This window comes from Pseudorasbora parva, chromosome 21 (genome assembly GCF_024679245.1).
Source record: "Pseudorasbora parva isolate DD20220531a chromosome 21, ASM2467924v1, whole genome shotgun sequence".
Taxonomy (NCBI): domain Eukaryota; kingdom Metazoa; phylum Chordata; class Actinopteri; order Cypriniformes; family Gobionidae; genus Pseudorasbora; species Pseudorasbora parva.
In genome coordinates this window covers 2,855,054-2,874,036 of record NC_090192.1, presented here as the reverse complement: position 1 = coordinate 2,874,036, position 18,983 = coordinate 2,855,054, and the positions used below count along the sequence as shown (strand labels likewise).

The 18,983-nt window shown below is 40.6% G+C and overlaps 1 protein-coding gene across 2 annotated transcripts; it reads left to right on the top strand.

Annotated features, from left to right (window-relative positions):
• The first annotated feature begins 6,031 nt into the window (after positions 1-6,031).
• sstr2a (somatostatin receptor 2a) lies at positions 6,032-15,066 on the top strand. 2 transcript variants are annotated; one of them, XR_010900004.1, is made up of 3 exons: positions 6,032-6,442; positions 9,101-10,940; positions 11,045-15,066. XR_010900004.1 is itself a non-coding variant. In XM_067429156.1 (2 exons), exon 2 carries the CDS (start codon positions 9,165-9,167, stop codon positions 10,302-10,304), a length of 1,140 nt encoding a protein of 379 aa, XP_067285257.1. In that variant the 5' UTR covers positions 6,032-6,442; positions 9,101-9,164; the 3' UTR covers positions 10,305-15,066. The 2 variants fall into 2 exon arrangements, 1 of the variants encoding a protein (XP_067285257.1); XM_067429156.1 differs by having other exon boundaries at positions 9,101-15,066.
• Positions 15,067-18,983: the final 3,917 nt, after the last annotated feature.

Genomic DNA, 18,983 nt, shown 5'->3' with positions numbered 1-18,983 from the left:
ATATTAGGCAGCAAGTGAACATTTTGTCCTCAAAGTTGATGTGTTAGAAGCAGGAGAAATGGGCAAGCGTAAGGATTTGAGCGAGTTTGGCCAGATTGTGACGGCTAGACGACTGGGTCAGAGCATCTCCAAAACTGCAGCTCTTGTGGGCTGTTCCCGGTCTGCAGTGGTCAGTATCTATCAAAAGTGCTCCAAGGAAGGAACAGTGGAGAACCGGCCACAGGGTCATGGGCGGCCAAGGCTCATTGATGCACGTGGGGAGCGAAGGCTGGCCCGTGGGGTCCGATCAAACAGACGAGCTACTGGAGCTTAAACTGCTCCAGAAGTTAATGCTGGTTCTGATCATAGACCAAAAAAAATATGGCTGAAGAAATACTGATATCAATTAAAGAAAAGTAAAGCCGTCAGAGGTCTGAATATGCTGACATCTTGTGGGGATTTGGGATCGAGTCTGCACAGAAGAGAGCAGGAAGTAGAGCTGCAATACCAAAAGCCCACCCACACTCTCACAGATGCAAAACAATGCATTATGTCACTGTGAAATAAACAGTTATGGAAATGTATCCTGAAAATCCCGAAAAAAGGCTGTTGGTGCCTGATTGTGTTACGGGGTACAGAGTCTACGGAGACAAGATGGTAAGTGAATCAGGTTCATTAAGCAACCAGTAGAGTAATAACTTGACGGAATGCTGATATGCTGGTGATGGGTCTGGGTTTGAGTTCTCAGGGTGCACTTGGAGATCGTAGGAGAGGGCTCTGGAGAGGAACGATGGAGAACACGGAACACACACACACACTGGAGATCACAGGAGACTTGGGAGAGGACGTTGAAGACGGGTTAGTATCTTCGAGGGAGTCCTTAAAGGTGCACTATGCAACTTTCCGTCCACTGGAGGGCGCCTATTCAAAACAAAGGCGTAGTTTGATGACGCCAAGTGTGAGCGCAGTATTTTGGGAGATGTGGTCTTCACCTCACAGCCGGTGGAAAATAGGACTCGGGCAGAAATCACGTTCATGGATGCGGTTATTAACGTTACTGTAGTGTAAAGCAGAGCAGGACCGAGTGTCGTGGAGCTGAGCACGGCCGCTGGAGCGATTGTTAAACAAATACCCGCCTCGCGAATACCGGGACTTTTATTATGACAGGACGGGAGACAGTCGCCGGGCGCCTGCACTGATCCGCTCTTCCGGTTATGATTTTGAGGTAATGCAGCTCTGTTTATCATATTAGATACATTTAAGTGTGTTCAAAACGATGTTATGACGTTACTCCGTGCGTTCAGTTGTTCACACTGCTAAGAGTAAAGCGCTCCTGCCAAATAAAAGCCGAAACCGAGGGTAGCGCAGATATGACGCGATTGACAGGCGACTCCCTCAGACGCTATGCTGACACGTCCCTGTCCTTAGTTAAAATAGCAATTTTCTCACAATTTACAAATAGTTGGAAACATCTGGGATATTGTAGGTACTCAACTGAACAAAATATATAACACTGGCCTAGTGGTTTTTGGATATTTTACTGCAAAAATACTACATAGTGCACCTTTAAGGTAAGCATAAGAGGTTAGTATTGCAAACGAGACCGGACTACTACTGTGTGTGTGTGCGTGACTCTTATACCGTGGGTGATTGGGGATGAAGATGGGTCGCAGGTGTGCGTGATTAATACTCAGGTGATAGTGATCGCTGTGTGCCTGTGACGTGGGAGCCTGGTGTGTCTGTTACACAGTGATTACTTCACTCTGTCAATCTCAGCTGTCAATCATAACATCACACCCCCCAATTTTATAGCATCAGATAACTAACTAAAAACAAGCTTATTTAGAATACGAACACTTGAATGGAAATCAGCGTGGTAAAAATTGACTAAAATGACAGAAACCATCTTTAGGGGGAAAAAAATCTGTGAAGTGTAATGTAATTGTTTAGTTTGTCATTAATGGAGGGGCGGGGTTTATGAGCTATACTGGGACCAACCACCTGGGGGCGATCGAGATGCGTCGGCTTCAGTTTTTAACATGAGTGTGGCACGCTTTGTTCTGATGGTGTCAGAATACAGTGCATCACAGTTTGTTGTGTAGCCGCAGACCAGTCAGCCTCGCAACTTACAGGACTTAAATGATCTGCTACTAAGATCTTGGTGCCAGATACCACGGCACACCTTCAGGGGTCTAGAGGAGTCCATGCCTCGACGGGTCAGGGCTGTTTTGGCAGCAAAGGGGGACCAACACAACATTAGGAAGGTGATCATGGTCGGAGTACAAACTAATTAAATAATATGCTCACACTTTTAACATAATTAGACGAAGTTATGCACAATAACAATATGATGCACGAAAAGTTATATATATACATCTCATAATTAGTTTCAAGCATGCTCCTCACTGACACTGTTCAACACTTACGACTAAAAATATGTATTTTTTATGGTCTTGAATAAAAGTGTTGTTTATTATCTGTGTAAAATTATAAATATTTAAATGTTTTATGGTTATATTGATATTTAGGGGTACATTTTTACATTTTAAGATTGATATGTCTTCGGGGCAAGCTTTAAAGAATCTAATGTGTGCATAAAAGACATTTGCAAGTATAAAATAGCATTGATAAAGTTTCCAAGGCAGTTTTAATGTAACCTTCACATAACAAGACTAAAAAGTTGAAAACAACTGGGACATAAAAGTGCCCAAAGTCAAAGGAACACGGAAAGGCTTTGCCTTCTCATAACTAATGCATAATCCGGACAAGGGCTTCGCTTTTTTTTTCAGCTTGAGGAAAATGTTTTTCCTTTCATTGTTGCCCTGTATTTGAAATCTGATTATATTTAAAACAGTATTTCTGAGAATAGAGCAAATATAATTTATGTTTACAGCTTCATAACAAGTTTAGAAAATGAATGACTCTCTAAATATAATGGATGTTTTCTTTTTCCATACATGTTTCAGTTTCAGTCATTCATCATTTTGATTTATTTAACCCTTTCTGTCACTCTGCGTCTGTTTATTTTCATTGCCACGGTTTACCTTTCATCAAGGCTCTTCCTGACTTATCAGCCGTTGACCTTTAACCCCATATATTCAGTTTCTGCTCTCGTTTTACGTCAGAGGTGAAGGCTCGCTGGCGTGTTGGCTTGAGGATTTCAGTTCTGATGAAGCAGAAGACACTATAACCAATCTCAGGATTCATGCAGCCTGAATTTCTGTTTAAAAAATAATGAAAAAAATCATTATTAGTCAAGCTATCGAATCGAGTGTACATGCCTGCAATTTTCATTTAGAAAAGTTTAGGGTAATATCCATATTTTTAGTCCGAAGATTACTCATAAGGTTAAGGAAGTGTGTGTGTGTGTGTGTGTGTGTGTGTGTGTGTGTGTGTGTGTGTGTGTGTGTGTGTACGTTTTTGTGATATATGAGGACACAAATGTGTATAATGCCATGGGTATGACACAGGTATTACAGGAGAGGGTGAAATATGAGGACATTACCCATGTCCCCACTTTTCAAAAGGCTTATAAATCACACAGGAGGAGTTTTTATGAGAAAGTAAAAATGCAGAATGTTTCCTGTGATGGGTAGGTTTAGGGGTTGTGTGTGTGTGTGTGTGTGTGTGTGTGTGTGTGTGTGTGTGTGTGTGTGTGTGTGTGTGTGTGTGTGTGTGTGTGTGTGTGTGTGTGTGTGTGTGTGTGTGTGTGTGTGTGTGTGTGTGTGTGTATTTATGTGATTTATGAGGACACAAATTTGTATAATGACATGGGTATTATAGTGGTATTACAACGTAAACGTTTAGTGGTTTATGAGGACATTTCCTGTGTCCTCATAATAAAATGTGCATTGAAAACATACTAAACAATGTTTTATTCAAATGTAAAAATGCAGGAATGTTTCCTGTGATGGGTAAGAATTTACAGTTTGTAGAGTATAAAAACCATTACACCTATGGTATGTCCTCATAATGACAGGTGCACCAACGTGTGTGTGCGTGTGTGTGCGTGTGTGTGTGACACTGACCCTTATAACATTCCGTCGTTGCTCCTTTTTTTTTTTGCCTGTACCTTTAAGAAACACACACCTCAAATGGGAATGTATTGGTCATGTGTTGATGTTTGACCGGGGGACTATACCATGAAACCAGTTTAGGTGGATAGCCAGGTATGTTTCAGTTTAGTTTGTGCCAAATTTGGGTTTTTGGCACCATGAAAGGGGCTTGTCTTTATCACCGTTGTAACTTATGCCCCACGGCTAACCCAGTAAGAGATCTCAAACTGAAATTAGACCAATCAGCTGTGAGCAAAGTGACACACCTCCTACCAAATAAAGTCAGTCTTCTAGTTTCTCTCGCTCCAAATTAAAGGTCACTATAAAATATTAAAAACAAAATTTTCTGACTTTTTTTTTTGACTGCCGATGATTGTTTATTATAATTATTTTGTATGGTTGACATGTTATTCATATAATTATTAGAACCCCCTTATCCACATGAGCAGTTTTAATTTAACAATTATTATTAAACATGTAGTTTAAATGAACAAATATATACAGATAACATTTAGGCTAATATAAACAAGATTTGGAATCGCTTTAATAAAACTTTAAAAATTATTAGATGTGAGCTTGCATTTCTGATTCCATAGCCTACCTACACCGATCAGGCATAACATAATGACCGGTGAAGTGAATAACACTGATGATCTCTTCATCACCTGTTAGTGGGTGGGATATATTAGGCAGCAAGTGAACATTTTGTCCTCTAAGTTGATGTGTGTGAAGCAGGAGAAATGGGCAAGTGTAAGGATTTGAGCGAGTTTGGCCAGATTGTGACGGCTAGACGACTGGGTCAGAGCATCTCCAAAACTGCAGCTCTTGTGGGCTGTTCCCGGTCTGCAGTGGTCAGTATCTATCAAAAGTGCTCCAAGGAAGGAACAGTGGAGAACCGGCCACAGGGTCATGGGCGGCCAAGGCTCATTGATGCACGTGGGGAGCGAAGGCTGATTCTGGAAGTTTGAGGCGTTGACTCGGCCTCCAAATTCCCCAGACCTCAATCCAATCTAGCATCTGTGGGATGTGCTGAAAAAACAAGTCCGATCCATGGAGGATGCGACTTGCAACTTACACGACTTAAAGGATCTGCTGCTAACATCTTGGTGACAGATACACAACAAACCTTCAGGGGTCTAGTGGAGTCCATGACAGGTCAGGGCTGTTTTGGCAGCAAAAGTGGGACTAACATAATATTAGGTCCTATTTTTTGCATGATCTGTGTATATTATCAACTATTTCAACTTATTTATGCATTTTACATTTATGCATTTGGCAGACGCTTTTATCCAAAGCGACTTACATTGCATTCAAGGTATACATTTGACATTATTGTCAATTCTCAATCATTGCTTTCCCTGGGAATCAAACCCAGGACCTTGGCGTTGCTATCGCCATGCTCTACTGTTGGAAAGCAAGATAATATAGCAAGATATTTTCTTCTTGCTGTGTAAATGCATTTAGACAGCAACAGTGTCAGCCCAGGTCTGGGTATGCACTTCTTCAATCTCTTAATTTTTCGATAGAAGAGGTTGCACACTTCCACAGGGTCCTACGCCATTAAGATGAAAAGAAGCTTTTTGCATGCACCAAGTCTTTATACTGTCTTTTTATTTATTTATTATTAGCTACAGCTTGTTTTCAATAAAAGGTGCAAGTTTTGAGTTCACAACCATAGCTCATCAAATTCTTTTATCTCAAAGAGTTAAGGGAATAGTTGATTTCTCATGATATGACTCATTTTAATTTATTCCCACGTGCATTTATTTTAATCTAATCTAATTTTGAACATCTTTTTTGAGAGGGGGATTCATATAAACAATTATGTTGACCCCCTGCCATATTCCCGTATCCTTATCAAGACCACACAGCAAAAAACAACTGAATATAGCCTTTCACGTCGTTTAGATTAATGCATCTCCTCCACTGCGCAGGATATATCAAGGAGGGCGGGAAAGCACGCGCTCGGCGGATCAGTAGCTCCATCTGCACGCAGCGCGGGAAGCTGCACTCACTCGGTCTCGCGCACCGGCAGCACACGCGCGCGACTGACATCGCTCCGCGCTCTGACTGAATATACCAAAGGAATTCAACTATTGCCCCCGAAATTTCGTTTTAATGACTTGAATGTGAAGTTTGTAAAGTTATATTGCTTCATTCGCCTGTCAGCATATGTTTGAGTATATTCTCTACAGAAATAACGGTCATTTATTATCTGAGGAGAACTGACGGTGTCCTGACGCACAAACGGACACGCGCTGGCTTATCAGGTCCGAGTGACGGTTATTCTTTAGTTGGATTTCGCACTTGCTCGTACAGTTTCGCGGCAATATTATGGCGGTAAATGGAAGCATGTGAAGCTGTACATATTCCAGGAATGGATCTCGAAAGGTGTCCCATAACTACAGGTAAAATGATATAGACTAGGCTTCATCTGATAGTTTAAAATTGTCTTTTCTACAGCATGCTAATTCACACGGCATAGCTGCCGCATCTTATTGAATTTTTTACATTTTTATTTGAATAGAAAAAATATATATTTATATGGGAAATTATAGGCTATTACCCTTACGAAAAAAAACCATGGTTTTAATTATAGTTAAAGTGTATTAACATTGTTTTGGGTTTTTTTGGCTAATTGATTGCCATTTATAAAACCACAGTTTTACCACAAATACCATGGTTAAACTATGGTTAGAGTAGCAAAACCATGGATAATTTGTGGTTACCATGGTTTTACTACAATAACCATGTTTTTTGTAGTAAAACCATGGTTCATTTCCTGATTTCCATAAGGGAAATTTTAGCTGTCGAATCTTAATGACGATTTGTATTTTGAAAAGAAAGATATATATAATTATAGGCTACAAATCATTAGTTAAACACGTGTTTGGAACAAATATTTGGGTCCGTCGTAAATGGCTGAGCAACCTGCACTAAAATTTACCACAAAAAAATACAAAAACAAAAAAAACCTTGGTAACCACACTAACCATAGTTTGAACATGGCTATTTGTCGTAAAATTGGCTGTACGAATGGTAATCAATCCGCCAAAAGCATGTTTACGCTTTTTCTAGGCTATAATAAAACCATGGTATTATTTTTTTTCCCTACTTGCCAATACGTTATACATTGCCTATATTTTACATAATTTGCTTCGAGATGTGTACTGGCTGAAAATCATATAGTAGTCTATGCATTTAGAGTATTTCAATATTGGCTATTTAAGCAGACTGATCCATTATTGAGGTTTTGGAAACTCTAGTGTATGATTTGATCTCAGTTGGGTTTCTGTATGATGTTCTTTCTCAGTTGAAGATGCTGTGATATTGTGTGGGATGGACACACGATTTGGATGGATTTCTATAATCTAGCTAAATTGAGAACAACACTGCAGTACTTTTATATAAATTCATTCGTCTGAGCTTTGGATGAGCTGTACAGCACAATTAAGTTTGCATCATTTGTTAGATTATCTTGTCTACATATCAAATATTCAGACTGTTTGCTCAGTAAAGATCAATTAAACCAATATTTGCTAGGGCAAAAGTCAATTAACTGTAGAAACCAGCCGAACAAGGTAAAGTCCTTGTTTATCCAAAGTTGCAGATCAGACCTGTAAGCAGTATTGACTCTTGAGCTGCATGTGACTTTAAAATTGCAAGTAAAATGGATCAGATTTGATAAAATGCATGTTTACATTTTGAGTGACATGCATTCAATTTTCACCTGGCCACATAAATGTCAACATTTTTACTTTACTTAATGCTTTCATTTAAGAAGGAATATAAATCCAGTCTATTCTCTCACGATATTCAAATATATCAGAATTCACTTCTGTGATTATCGATATCGCACTTATTGCTTGAGATTGCTTGATCGCTCCATCCATGTGTCTTGCTCAATCACATGTGAGTTGTGGGATTCCCAAAACTTCAATATGCTGACGTAATCCCATTTTCTGGGAGTAAACAACCATGCACATTTACACTCGGCCGCGTCATGTCTTGTATTAGTCTCAAATGCATTGAGTGACCAAGTGAAAATACTTCTAAAATATATACAATACTTATGAATTCAAGTTTGGAATACAATTGATCATTTAGATTTCAAAAAATGTGGAATTTGGAAACATATTAACATTGAGTCTGAAATCACGCAGTTTATTTAACCCTCTAAAAAATAAAGGGTTTAAAAATAATAATAATAATAATTTAAATGTAAAAAAAATACATTTTAGGCTCAGTGCACATGAATTTCGTCATCAGAAGAGTATGCACGTACTGTACTGTACTGTACAAAAATATCTCTGCCATATTTTTGAGAGATCAACTTTAAATTTATTAATTTTAATTAATTTATTAAATCATTCAAGGTGCTTCATGAGAGTAGATGGAGCTAAAGAGATAATTTGGCTAGTGTTGTTTTTTCAGACTCACTGATTGGTGTAATGGTCCGTACCACATCATGAGTATTGTAGTTTTCCACTAGGAATTTTGCTGTTAAATATGATTATTTTAAAAATAAGCTGAAATAATTCAGGTTGACAGCTTCAACAGAAGCAAATACCATGGATTTGCAACCTCGTAGCTCAAAGCAGGCCCATATTTAAAGGTTTAAAAGTTATTATTCAATTTCCCTATGGAGAAAACAGATGGAGTTTTACTTCCAGAACCCCACTGTTGCGCTCTATTGGTATCGGGCTCCATGAGGAACCTTTAACATTCATTCATTATAGTGGAAATGTTCTTCACAATAAGAAAAAATGTTCTTTAAAGAACTTTTCTCTGAAAGGTTCTTTGGGGAACCAAAAATGGTTGTGAAAACCCAATTTGGAAACTATTTTTTAAAAGTGTAACGTGGAAATAAAGGCTCCAGTCCACCATTAATAATACCAAAAGTCTTCAGTTATGTGTAAACAATTACCCTCACATGGGACATCCCAGAATTTGGTTGGATTAAAGTACTTCAATTCGTGACAAAAAAGGCATATGTGAAATTATTGAAGTCTGCAGATTGGTTGTTAACTCATATTTCCTTTCCTTTTCCTCATTAATCCCCATAGGTTTGGTATTAAACTGTGGACTCTATCTTCATAAGCCTTGTCCTGGTGAATAAACGCTGTCAAAATGGACACATGGACATTTATGCCAAATTCCAGCCTTTCCCTCCCGGACCGCTTGGTGAATGATAGCTTCTTCCCAGGGAACGAGTCTGACTTTGGCCTGGAAGTTTACCCTTACAATAGCACCAACCATGGCTTTGACCAAACAAGTTCAGTCGTCATTACATTCGTGTACTTTGTAGTCTGTGCGGTGGGACTCTGTGGAAACACGCTGGTCATTTATGTCATCCTGCGCTACGCCAAGATGAAGACCGTCACGAATATTTACATATTGAACCTGGCAGTAGCAGATGTCCTGTGCATGCTGAGTCTGCCCTTCATCGCCATTCAGCTCTTGCTGCTCCACTGGCCCTTTGGAGCCGCAATTTGCCGTGTCGTCCTAACCTTGGACTCCATGAACCAGTTCACCAGCACCTTCTTTCTAACGGTCATGAGCTTTGATCGCTACCTGGCCGTCGTGCATCCAATCAAATCCACAAAATGGCGGAAGCCACGCATGGCCAAAACAATCAGTCTGGCCATGTGGAGCGTGTCTCTGCTGGTCAACCTACCAATTATGATCTACAGCGGCGTAAACATTAAAAAGAACGAGGCTCGGACGTGTACCATGTTGTGGCCAGAGCCCCAGAACACCTACTACACCTCGTTTATCTTCTACACCTTCTTCTTGGGGTTTTTCTTGCCGCTGATTGTCATCTCCATGTGCTACCTGCTCATCGTCATCAAGGTGAAATCCTCCGGCATGCGTGTATGCTCCACCAAACGAAAGCGCTCAGAGAGGAAGGTCACCCGCATGGTGTCCATCGTGGTGGTGGTGTTCGTGCTGTGCTGGTTACCTTTTTACGTATTCAACGTGACCTCTGTGACTGGAACCGTGCCTACCACACCAGTGCTGAAAAGCACGTTTGACTTCGTGGTTGTGCTAGGTTATGCCAACAGCTGCGCCAACCCCATCCTCTACGCCTTCTTGTCAGACAACTTCAAGAAGAGTTTCCAAAACGTCTTGTGTTTGAAAAGAGTCGGTGGCTTGGATGAGATCGACCGCAGCGACAGTCGGCAGGATAGGACTCGAATGGTCAACGACGTCATGACGGAAACGCAAAACGCCGCACTTCTCAATGGAAGCCTTCAAACCAGCATCTGAAACTGCTGAGATGAGCTGTTACATGAAATTTCTCCTTTACACATCTTTCAGAAACTACATCTAGGTGTGCTCGGAGAGATTTAATATTTAAGATCAACATAAAGTATGTCTTAAAATGGTCCATTTGGGTGAGATCCTTTTGGAGAGCATGATCTGATTGATCTCAATTATTTAAGCGATGAATGTAATTTGCTGTAAATAACTCTATTGCTTTGTTTGGTGTTGCTGTCTGAAGAAATTATGACGCTGTTGTGTTTGTTATGCGTGTATGTCCACTTCAGTGCCAAAGTTTTCTTTAAAGTTAAGAGAGAAGTCAACCGCCAATTGACCGGTATTGGTAAGCCCTTCCCCCCTTAGTTACTGTTGCTAACTCGGACAAACAAACAGAGTTACTGTCTTACAATGACAGCTGTTTTGGACACAAAAGGACCACCTCTCCTCGAAGAGCATCCAAGTGGGACTTTAATATGCCATGCAGCGATATATAAAATTTTTTGAAATAAATATGGTGGGTAACAAGATTAATTTGGAAGTGAGGGCTTAAAGATCACAATGCAAGCGGGAGAAGCCTCAAGTTACGGACGTCACAAATGCAGACGACAACATCCAGGATCAACACTGTTCATGTACCGCAGGGTAAGATTCAATTCATTTACATTTAACCAGTTTAATATGGAGAGGCACTGAAATGTAGACCTTCGTTTACGTGTTTTTGACCTACACTGTTACATGCTATTTAGGTTTGTTCGTTAGCATGGACCCGCTAACGAGAGTATGACAACCAGAAAATCCTCTCAGGATCCCTGGAATCAGTGTTACAAGTCCCCAGGCACATCATTTTACCAATGTTGTCGCATAAACACCAGCAAACCATTGAGTGCTTCGGATCTTCCCATGTTTCTCTATGGCCCTGAAACCTAAAGATGTCAGAGTTCGGTTCCCGTGCAACTAATACTCAACTGCCATTGGCTCATCTGCGTTCAAGGGGAGGGGCTTACCAAGGTCAATTCAAGCTCATGGCCCTCATTAAATAAACATAATTTCACTCTCTGTGGAAACACAAGGCCAAGCTTTTTTAAGGCTTCTTATTATTCAATGCTTTATGTGATGATGATGATGAATGCAAGAATAGTGAGTGATGTTATCCAGACCACAGAATATAAAAAGGTCTCCAAAAATCTATCTAAAAGATGTACATTTCTGTGGCCTATTTATTTGTTGTTTATTTAGTGAGTTATGTTTGTAATATCTTACCAAAACCTGATGGTTGCCATCTGCTTACAGCTTGTTTACATTTACAACATCTCCCCTCTTCATATTTCGCCTCTGGTTCCCAGTAGAGATTTATTTTGGTAGTGGTACGTAATTCAGTGGAGAGGGGAAGGAGAAAGATGAGCTCTGTTGCAAAACTTAATAAGCTAATCAGCATTTTCAGGCATCATATGCTGCTCCAAAAGGTGTAGGCAGCAACATTATGTTGCCTTTTAAGATACCTCCTTTTGGCAGTATGTATACTGTATCACATGTATCCTTCATTGACAAGGCAATGCAAATGCACAGCGAAAATCTCATTGTTTCCTTTGTGCATATAAGCATAAAATATGTATATGTGCTGTGTTGTTGCCGAATTCTCAGTGCTCACTAGGTTTTGAAACAGAGGTTTAGTAATTATTATCTGATCTGGAGAAAGTTTTTTTTAGAACTTGTATTAATTAATTAGTATGATGTAACTAAATTACCAAATTAGCATTCATCAGCTGCCAAATGAGATGCAAATCAATCCTTCTCGTTCCAGCTGTTATACACACTAGCTTTCGCTCACTCATCCCAGTCAAAGCAACGAAGGTCAGTGAGACAATGATGACAGAGAATGCAAATGAGGCATACACTTCATTCACCTGTACATTATTCATTATTCTTAGTATTAAAACAAGTGCACAATCATGCAATTCTTCTTGCCAACATGTTGAATATACCTCATTATGAAGCATTAAGGGCCCTATTTTAACGATCTGAGCGCATGGTCTGAAGTTCATGACGCAGGTGCACTTAGGGCGTAACGTGCAATAAACCAATCAGAGTCTTATCTCCCATTCCCTTTAAAAGCCAGTTGCGCTCGCACTATGGTAAATTAGCTATGTGAGCGGAAAGACTAAAGGCTTCTCCAGAGAGGAACCCTTTTATTTTTAATATTTAAAAATGTGTGTTGTGCTTTGCCTATAGGCTCATATTACTAACACAACCTTTAAATAACACAGAAATACTTCACTATTGACTTTAGAGCAGATGTGTGTTGGTCAATGGTCAGTGGTTTTCAGTTCCTCACAATAGCAACGCTCCAACAATGCTCCCGAACACACCTGGTTTAGACCAGACACCCATGGGCAAACACACACACACACTCTATGGGGGAACAGATGCGCAAGTGCATTTGATATTTAAACAATGTGGCGCTGGATGTGAAAATGAGAACTGCGTCCGGCAGAATCTAGCAAAAAGCACTTGCCTGGAATCACATTGCACCGGGTGTATGATAGGGCCCGAGATCCTTTATCCATTATTGTGATGAATGCATCCCGTCACACTAATGTGCAAGCAACAACACGGACTGTTTGATAGCTGCTTTATATTTGCATCGCTAAACTATTATAAATCGACGCTGCAAGTGCCTTAAATAATCACTCAAAAAGACACACAGAATGAGAGAACTTTAACCCTGTGCATTCATTCATTCGTAGAGCTTTAACAATAAACCCTCCACCTGAATGTACAATCAATTCATCTATTATATACTTGTAAATAAAATACTAATTTGAAATCCCTGCTGCTTAAAGAGCTGTATAATGTGTAAATATCGAGCTGGCATTGACTGAACGTGTTCAGCTCTCGCCCATTCGAAGGGTTTAGGACTTTTTAACATTTGCGAAGGGCTAAAAAAGTTCATACTGAACTCTAAGTGAATGAGTGCATGTTTGGAGTATTTTATAAGATCTAACAAACCCGGTGAGCAAATTGTTTATCGCAGTATTTGTCCAGTACTTTGAGTTCAGTTCAGTGTGCCTTTGACCGTCAGGCAGGCATAGGGTGTGTGCTAGTGTGTAGTGATTTAGTGTTGTATCTCATGTCAAGTTGTGTATAGTTCCCAGTGGGTACAATATAGCATTCCATTTATATTAATTACACATTTCAAAGATGTCCGTCATTCTTCATCATACCATACAGCTGTGCGAGCAAGCCTTGAAGGATGACTCACCTCTTATACTCTTAATTAGCTGCTTATATTGAAGGTTGTGTATTGCGTGCTGCTTTTCTCTTGGCATCTTAAGGATGTAGCATATATAGCACATCGTCAGGCTGTGCCTGTCATTCATTTCCCTGGTTCCCGTTTTGACACAGCTCAATTTTTGCCCAGTGTTTTTTTTTTTTTATAGATCCAATTTATTACAATCCACTGATGCGGAATAATCCTCATGTCTAATTAAATGAACACTATTGTCAGGTAATTTGTGGAGAAAGCGCAATTAGTGTTTTAATTAAATTTTACAAAGGCACAGGATTTCTTTCAGTGGAGAACATTTAACTGTAACAGTCTCATTTGTTAACAAAGCATTAACATAAACGAGCAATGAGCAATAAGTTTATTAATATTGGTTAAACAGAATTTGTTATTTATATTGTTTATTTGTGTTAGTGCATAGATTAATGTTAAGGGATATAAAAACATTAATGAAATTAACATAAACTAAGATTAATAAAGGCTATTGTTCATTGTTAGTGCACTCCGGTTAGGCTACTTATGAATGGAGAAAGTTCAACGCACAAAATGGCGAATAAGCCCCGCCTTCTAAATGAAATGTCATCGCGTCACTTCAGCTGCCCGGGTTGCTATAGAAACAATAAGTATTCAGAGACGCGAGTTTAGAGTGCTTTTGACAAGGCTAAAAAATGCGTTTTTGTCATGATTTGAGCATTTAGAAATCAAATTTATGAGACAGTTGTCAGATGTCATTGGTGATTTCAAATATTAAATTTAAATGTAAGCTTGGCGAATCATTATGGAGAATCTGTTTAATGTTTCCCAGTTCATGCCATGTTTCTAAGATGGCCGCCGAGTTAAATGACTCGTCTTCAAGGGACTTTGTTGTTAGTTCATGTTCACTCTCTTAGTTAACTAAAACCTTAATGTAAATTTCTACATTTTAAAAATTCAAAATAATGCACATTGCCAACCTGTATGTTGTGAGGTGCAAATAAGCCTAAGTCATTTTATAATTAATAATATAAAAGTGTTTGCATGTTGAAAAGTGGCTGGTAATGACTTTCACAGGGAAATTGTCATGTAAAATAATCCCCATATACCAAACATATTACAGAGAAATCAATCATATGTTTAATCTTGTGCATTCTGAGTCAAATTTACCCTTACTAAAGTCAAATTTACACGACTCTATTTGTATGTATAAAGGTGTATGACAAAACAAGCTTCTTCCCCCCTTTTTCCCATTATTTTTTTGTTGCGAAATGTCTCCCTCTGTTGTCCAGTTTAGTTTTGATTTATATTTTAAGATAGACTGAGGATTTGAGTGGCTTTATATCGGCTTGTATATGGATTAAGCATCATGTTCATGACCTGTAATTATACAAAATTGTGGAGAAACGTGTGATCAAGTATCCGCCAACCTTTTTCAGTGTTGTTATTGACAAAAATGAAGTGCATTACATGAATTTGCCAAACAAATAAAGACTAATGTGTGAAAAATGCTGAATTTGACTTTTTATAAAATATTTAATATACATTTATTTGATAAAAAATACAGTAAAAACAGTAAAATTGTGAAATTATTACAATTTTGAATGATTTTATAAAAAATAATGTATGAACCCTTGATTCTTGTCGTTTCCTGGATGATCCATGTTTTTTTTTTTTTTCAGAAGATAATATTTTTTCATTTAGTATAGCCCTTCTAAAGCTAATAACTACATATTTCCCAGAAGACAAATTAAGAAGCCTACATTTTACCCAGGGTTGGGAAGGTTATACTTTTAAAATGTATTTCATCTCAGAGTTCTTCATCTCTAGAAAGCCCCATTGTGATAGTGCTCTTTCGCTTTTTTAACCAGTGTCGCCCTCACAGCTTTTTGATATTGTATCTAATATGAAATCTTCTGTTTGCTCTTCTGATGTTTTGCTTTTGCATATTTTTAAAGAGGCTTTTTCAGCTCTTAGTCCAGTTGTAACAGCTATTATTAATATTTCATTACCAATGGGATGATATCTACCAAGTTCAAACATGCTACTATACAGCCTTTGTTAAAAAACCTAATTTAGATCAGACCCATTTTTAAGTTGTCTAAAGGTTTTGGAAAAAGTTGTCTACTCTCAGATTTCTTTGTATCGGAGTCCTTTTAGTATTTTTTGACACATTCCAGTCTGGTTTCAGGGAGCTACATAGTACTGAGTCAGCTTTGTTGAAGGTTTTTAATAAATAAGAAGAAGCAAATATTGCAGACAATAGCCTATAATAGGTGCCAGTGCGATCATGCATTACACATGCACTGGAGTGAGTCTCATAAATGAATCGAAACTAACAATTATATTTGACTATTGTGTGTACCGGATAGTTTACAAAATCAAATGACTGAGAAATTATTTTTGCCATTGAAATGACTGGGGAAAAAAAGTGTTCTAATCAATCTGAATTCACCCTATAATCTTTTAAATCATAATTGCATTTCAGTATGTTGTTTTAAATCCCAAATATTTTACTTATAACACTCATCATTACCAATAATTCAGTTATTTGTATTTACTGAATATTGAATTGTGTTTACTGTCACAATATTACCTTTTATATTACACAATATTACTGACCCACATCACCACACCTGACCCTAACTCTACCCTTAAACTGACCCACACCACCACACCCGACCCTAACTTTACCCTTAAACTGACCCACACCACCACACCTGTCCCTAACTCTACCCTTAAACTGACCCACACCACCACACCTGTCCCTTACTCTACCCTTAAACTGACCCACACCACCACACCTGACCCTAACTTTACCCTTAAACTGACCCACACCACCACACCTGACCCTAACTCTACCCTTAAACTGACCCACACCACCACACCCGACCCTAACTTTACCCTTAAACTGACCCACACCACCACACCTGTCCCTAACTCTGCCCTTAAACTGACCCACACCACCACACCTGTCCCTTACTCTACCCTTAAACTGACCCACACCACCACACCTGACCCTAACTCTACCCTTAAACTGACCCACACCACCACACCTGACCCTAACTCTGCCCTTAAACTGACCCACACCACCACACCTGACCCTAACTCTACCCTTAAACTGACCCACACCACCACACCTGACCCTAACTCTACCCTTAAACTGACCCACACCACCACACCTGTCCCTAACTCTACCCTTAAACTGACCCACACCACCACACCTGTCCCTAACTTTACCCTTAAACTGACCCACACCACCACACCTGTCCCTAACTCTGCCCTTAAACTGACCCACACCACCACACCTGACCCTAACTCTGCCCTTAAACTGACCCACACCACCACACCTGACCCTAACTCTACCCTTAAACTGACCCACACCACCACACCCGACCCTAACTTTACCCTTAAACTGACCCACACCACCACACCTGTCCCTAACTCTGCCCTTAAACTGACCCACACCACCACACCTGTCCCTTACTCTACCCTTAAACTGACCCACACCACCACACCTGACCCTAACTCTACCCTTAAACTGACCCACACCACCACACCTGACCCTAACTCTGCCCTTAAACTGACCCACACCACCACACCTGACCCTAACTCTACCCTTAAACTGACCCACACCACCACACCTGTCCCTAACTCTACCCTTAAACTGACCCACACCACCACACCTGACCCTAACTCTACCCTTAAACTGACCCACACCACCACACCTGACCCTAACTCTACCCTTAGACTGACCCACACCACCACACCTGACCCTAACTCTACACTTAAACTGACCCACACCACCACACCTGTCCCTAACTCTACCCTTAAACTGACCCACACCACCACACCTGACCCTAACTTTACCCTTAAACTGACCCACACCACCACACTTGACCCTAACTTTACCCTTAAACTGACCCACACCACCACACCTGACCCTAACTCTACCCTTAAACTGACCCACAACACCAAACCTGACCCTAACTCTACCCTTAAACTGACCCACACCACCACACCTGACCCTAACTTTACCCTTAAACTGACCCACACCACCACACTTGACCCTAACTTTACCCTTAAACTGACCCACACCACCACACCTGACCCTAACTCTACCCTTAGACTGACCCACACCACCACACCTGACCCTAACTCTACCCTTAAACTGACCTACACCACCACACCTGACCCTAACTCTACCCTTAAACTGACCCACACCACCACACCTGTCCCTAACTCTACCCTTAAACTGACCCACAACACCAAACCTGACCCTAACTCTACCCTTAAACTGACCCACACCACCACACCTGACCCTAACTCTACCCTTAGACTGACCCACACCACCACACCTGACCCTAACTCTACCCTTAAACTGACACACACCACCACACCTGACCCTAACTTTACCCTTAAACTGACCCACAGCACCACACCTGTCCCTAACTCTACCCTTAAACTGACCCACACCACCACACCTGTCCCTAACTCTACTCTTAAACTGACCCACACCACCACACCTGACCCTAACTTTACTCTTAAACTGACCCACACCACCACACCTTACCCTAACTCTACCCTTAAACTGACCCACACCACCACACCTGTCCCTAACTCTACCCTTAAACTGACCCACACCACCACACCTGACCCTAACTTTACCCTTAAACTGACCCACACCACCACACCTGTCCCTAACTCTACCCTTAAACTGACCCACACCACCACACCTGACCCTAACTCTACCCTTAAACTGACCCACACCACCACATCTGTCCCTAACTCTACCCTTAAACTGACCCACTCCACCACACCTGACCCTAACTCTACCCTTAAACTGACCCACACCACCACACCTGACCCTAACTCTACCCTTAAACTGACCCACACCACCACACCTGACCCTAACTCTACCCTTAAACTGACTCACACCACCACACCTGACCCTAACTCTACCCTTAAACTGACCCACACCTGACCCTAACTCTACCCTTAAACTGACCCACACCACCACACCTGACCCTAACTCTACCCTTAAACTGACTCACACCACCACACCTGTCCCTAACTCTACCCTTAAACTGACCCACACCACCACACCTGTCCCTAACTTTACCCTTAAACTGACCCACACCACCACACCTGACCCTAACTTTACCCTTAAACTGACCCACACCACCACACCTGTCCCTAACTCTACCCTTAAACTGACCCACACCACCACACCTGTCCCTAACTCTACCCTTAAACTGACCCACACCACCACACCTGACCCTAACTCTACCCTTAAACTGACCCACACCACCACATCTGTCCCTAACTTTACCCTTAAACTGACCCACACCACCACACCTGTCCCTAACTTTACCCTTAAACTGACCCACACCACCACACCTGTCCCTAACTCTACCCTTAAACTGACC

Bases quoted from the DNA above. Each gene is read 5' to 3' on its own strand.
- sstr2a (XM_067429156.1), top strand. From the start codon at position 9,165: ATGGACACATGGACATTTATGCCAAATTCCAGCCTTTCCCTCCCGGAC.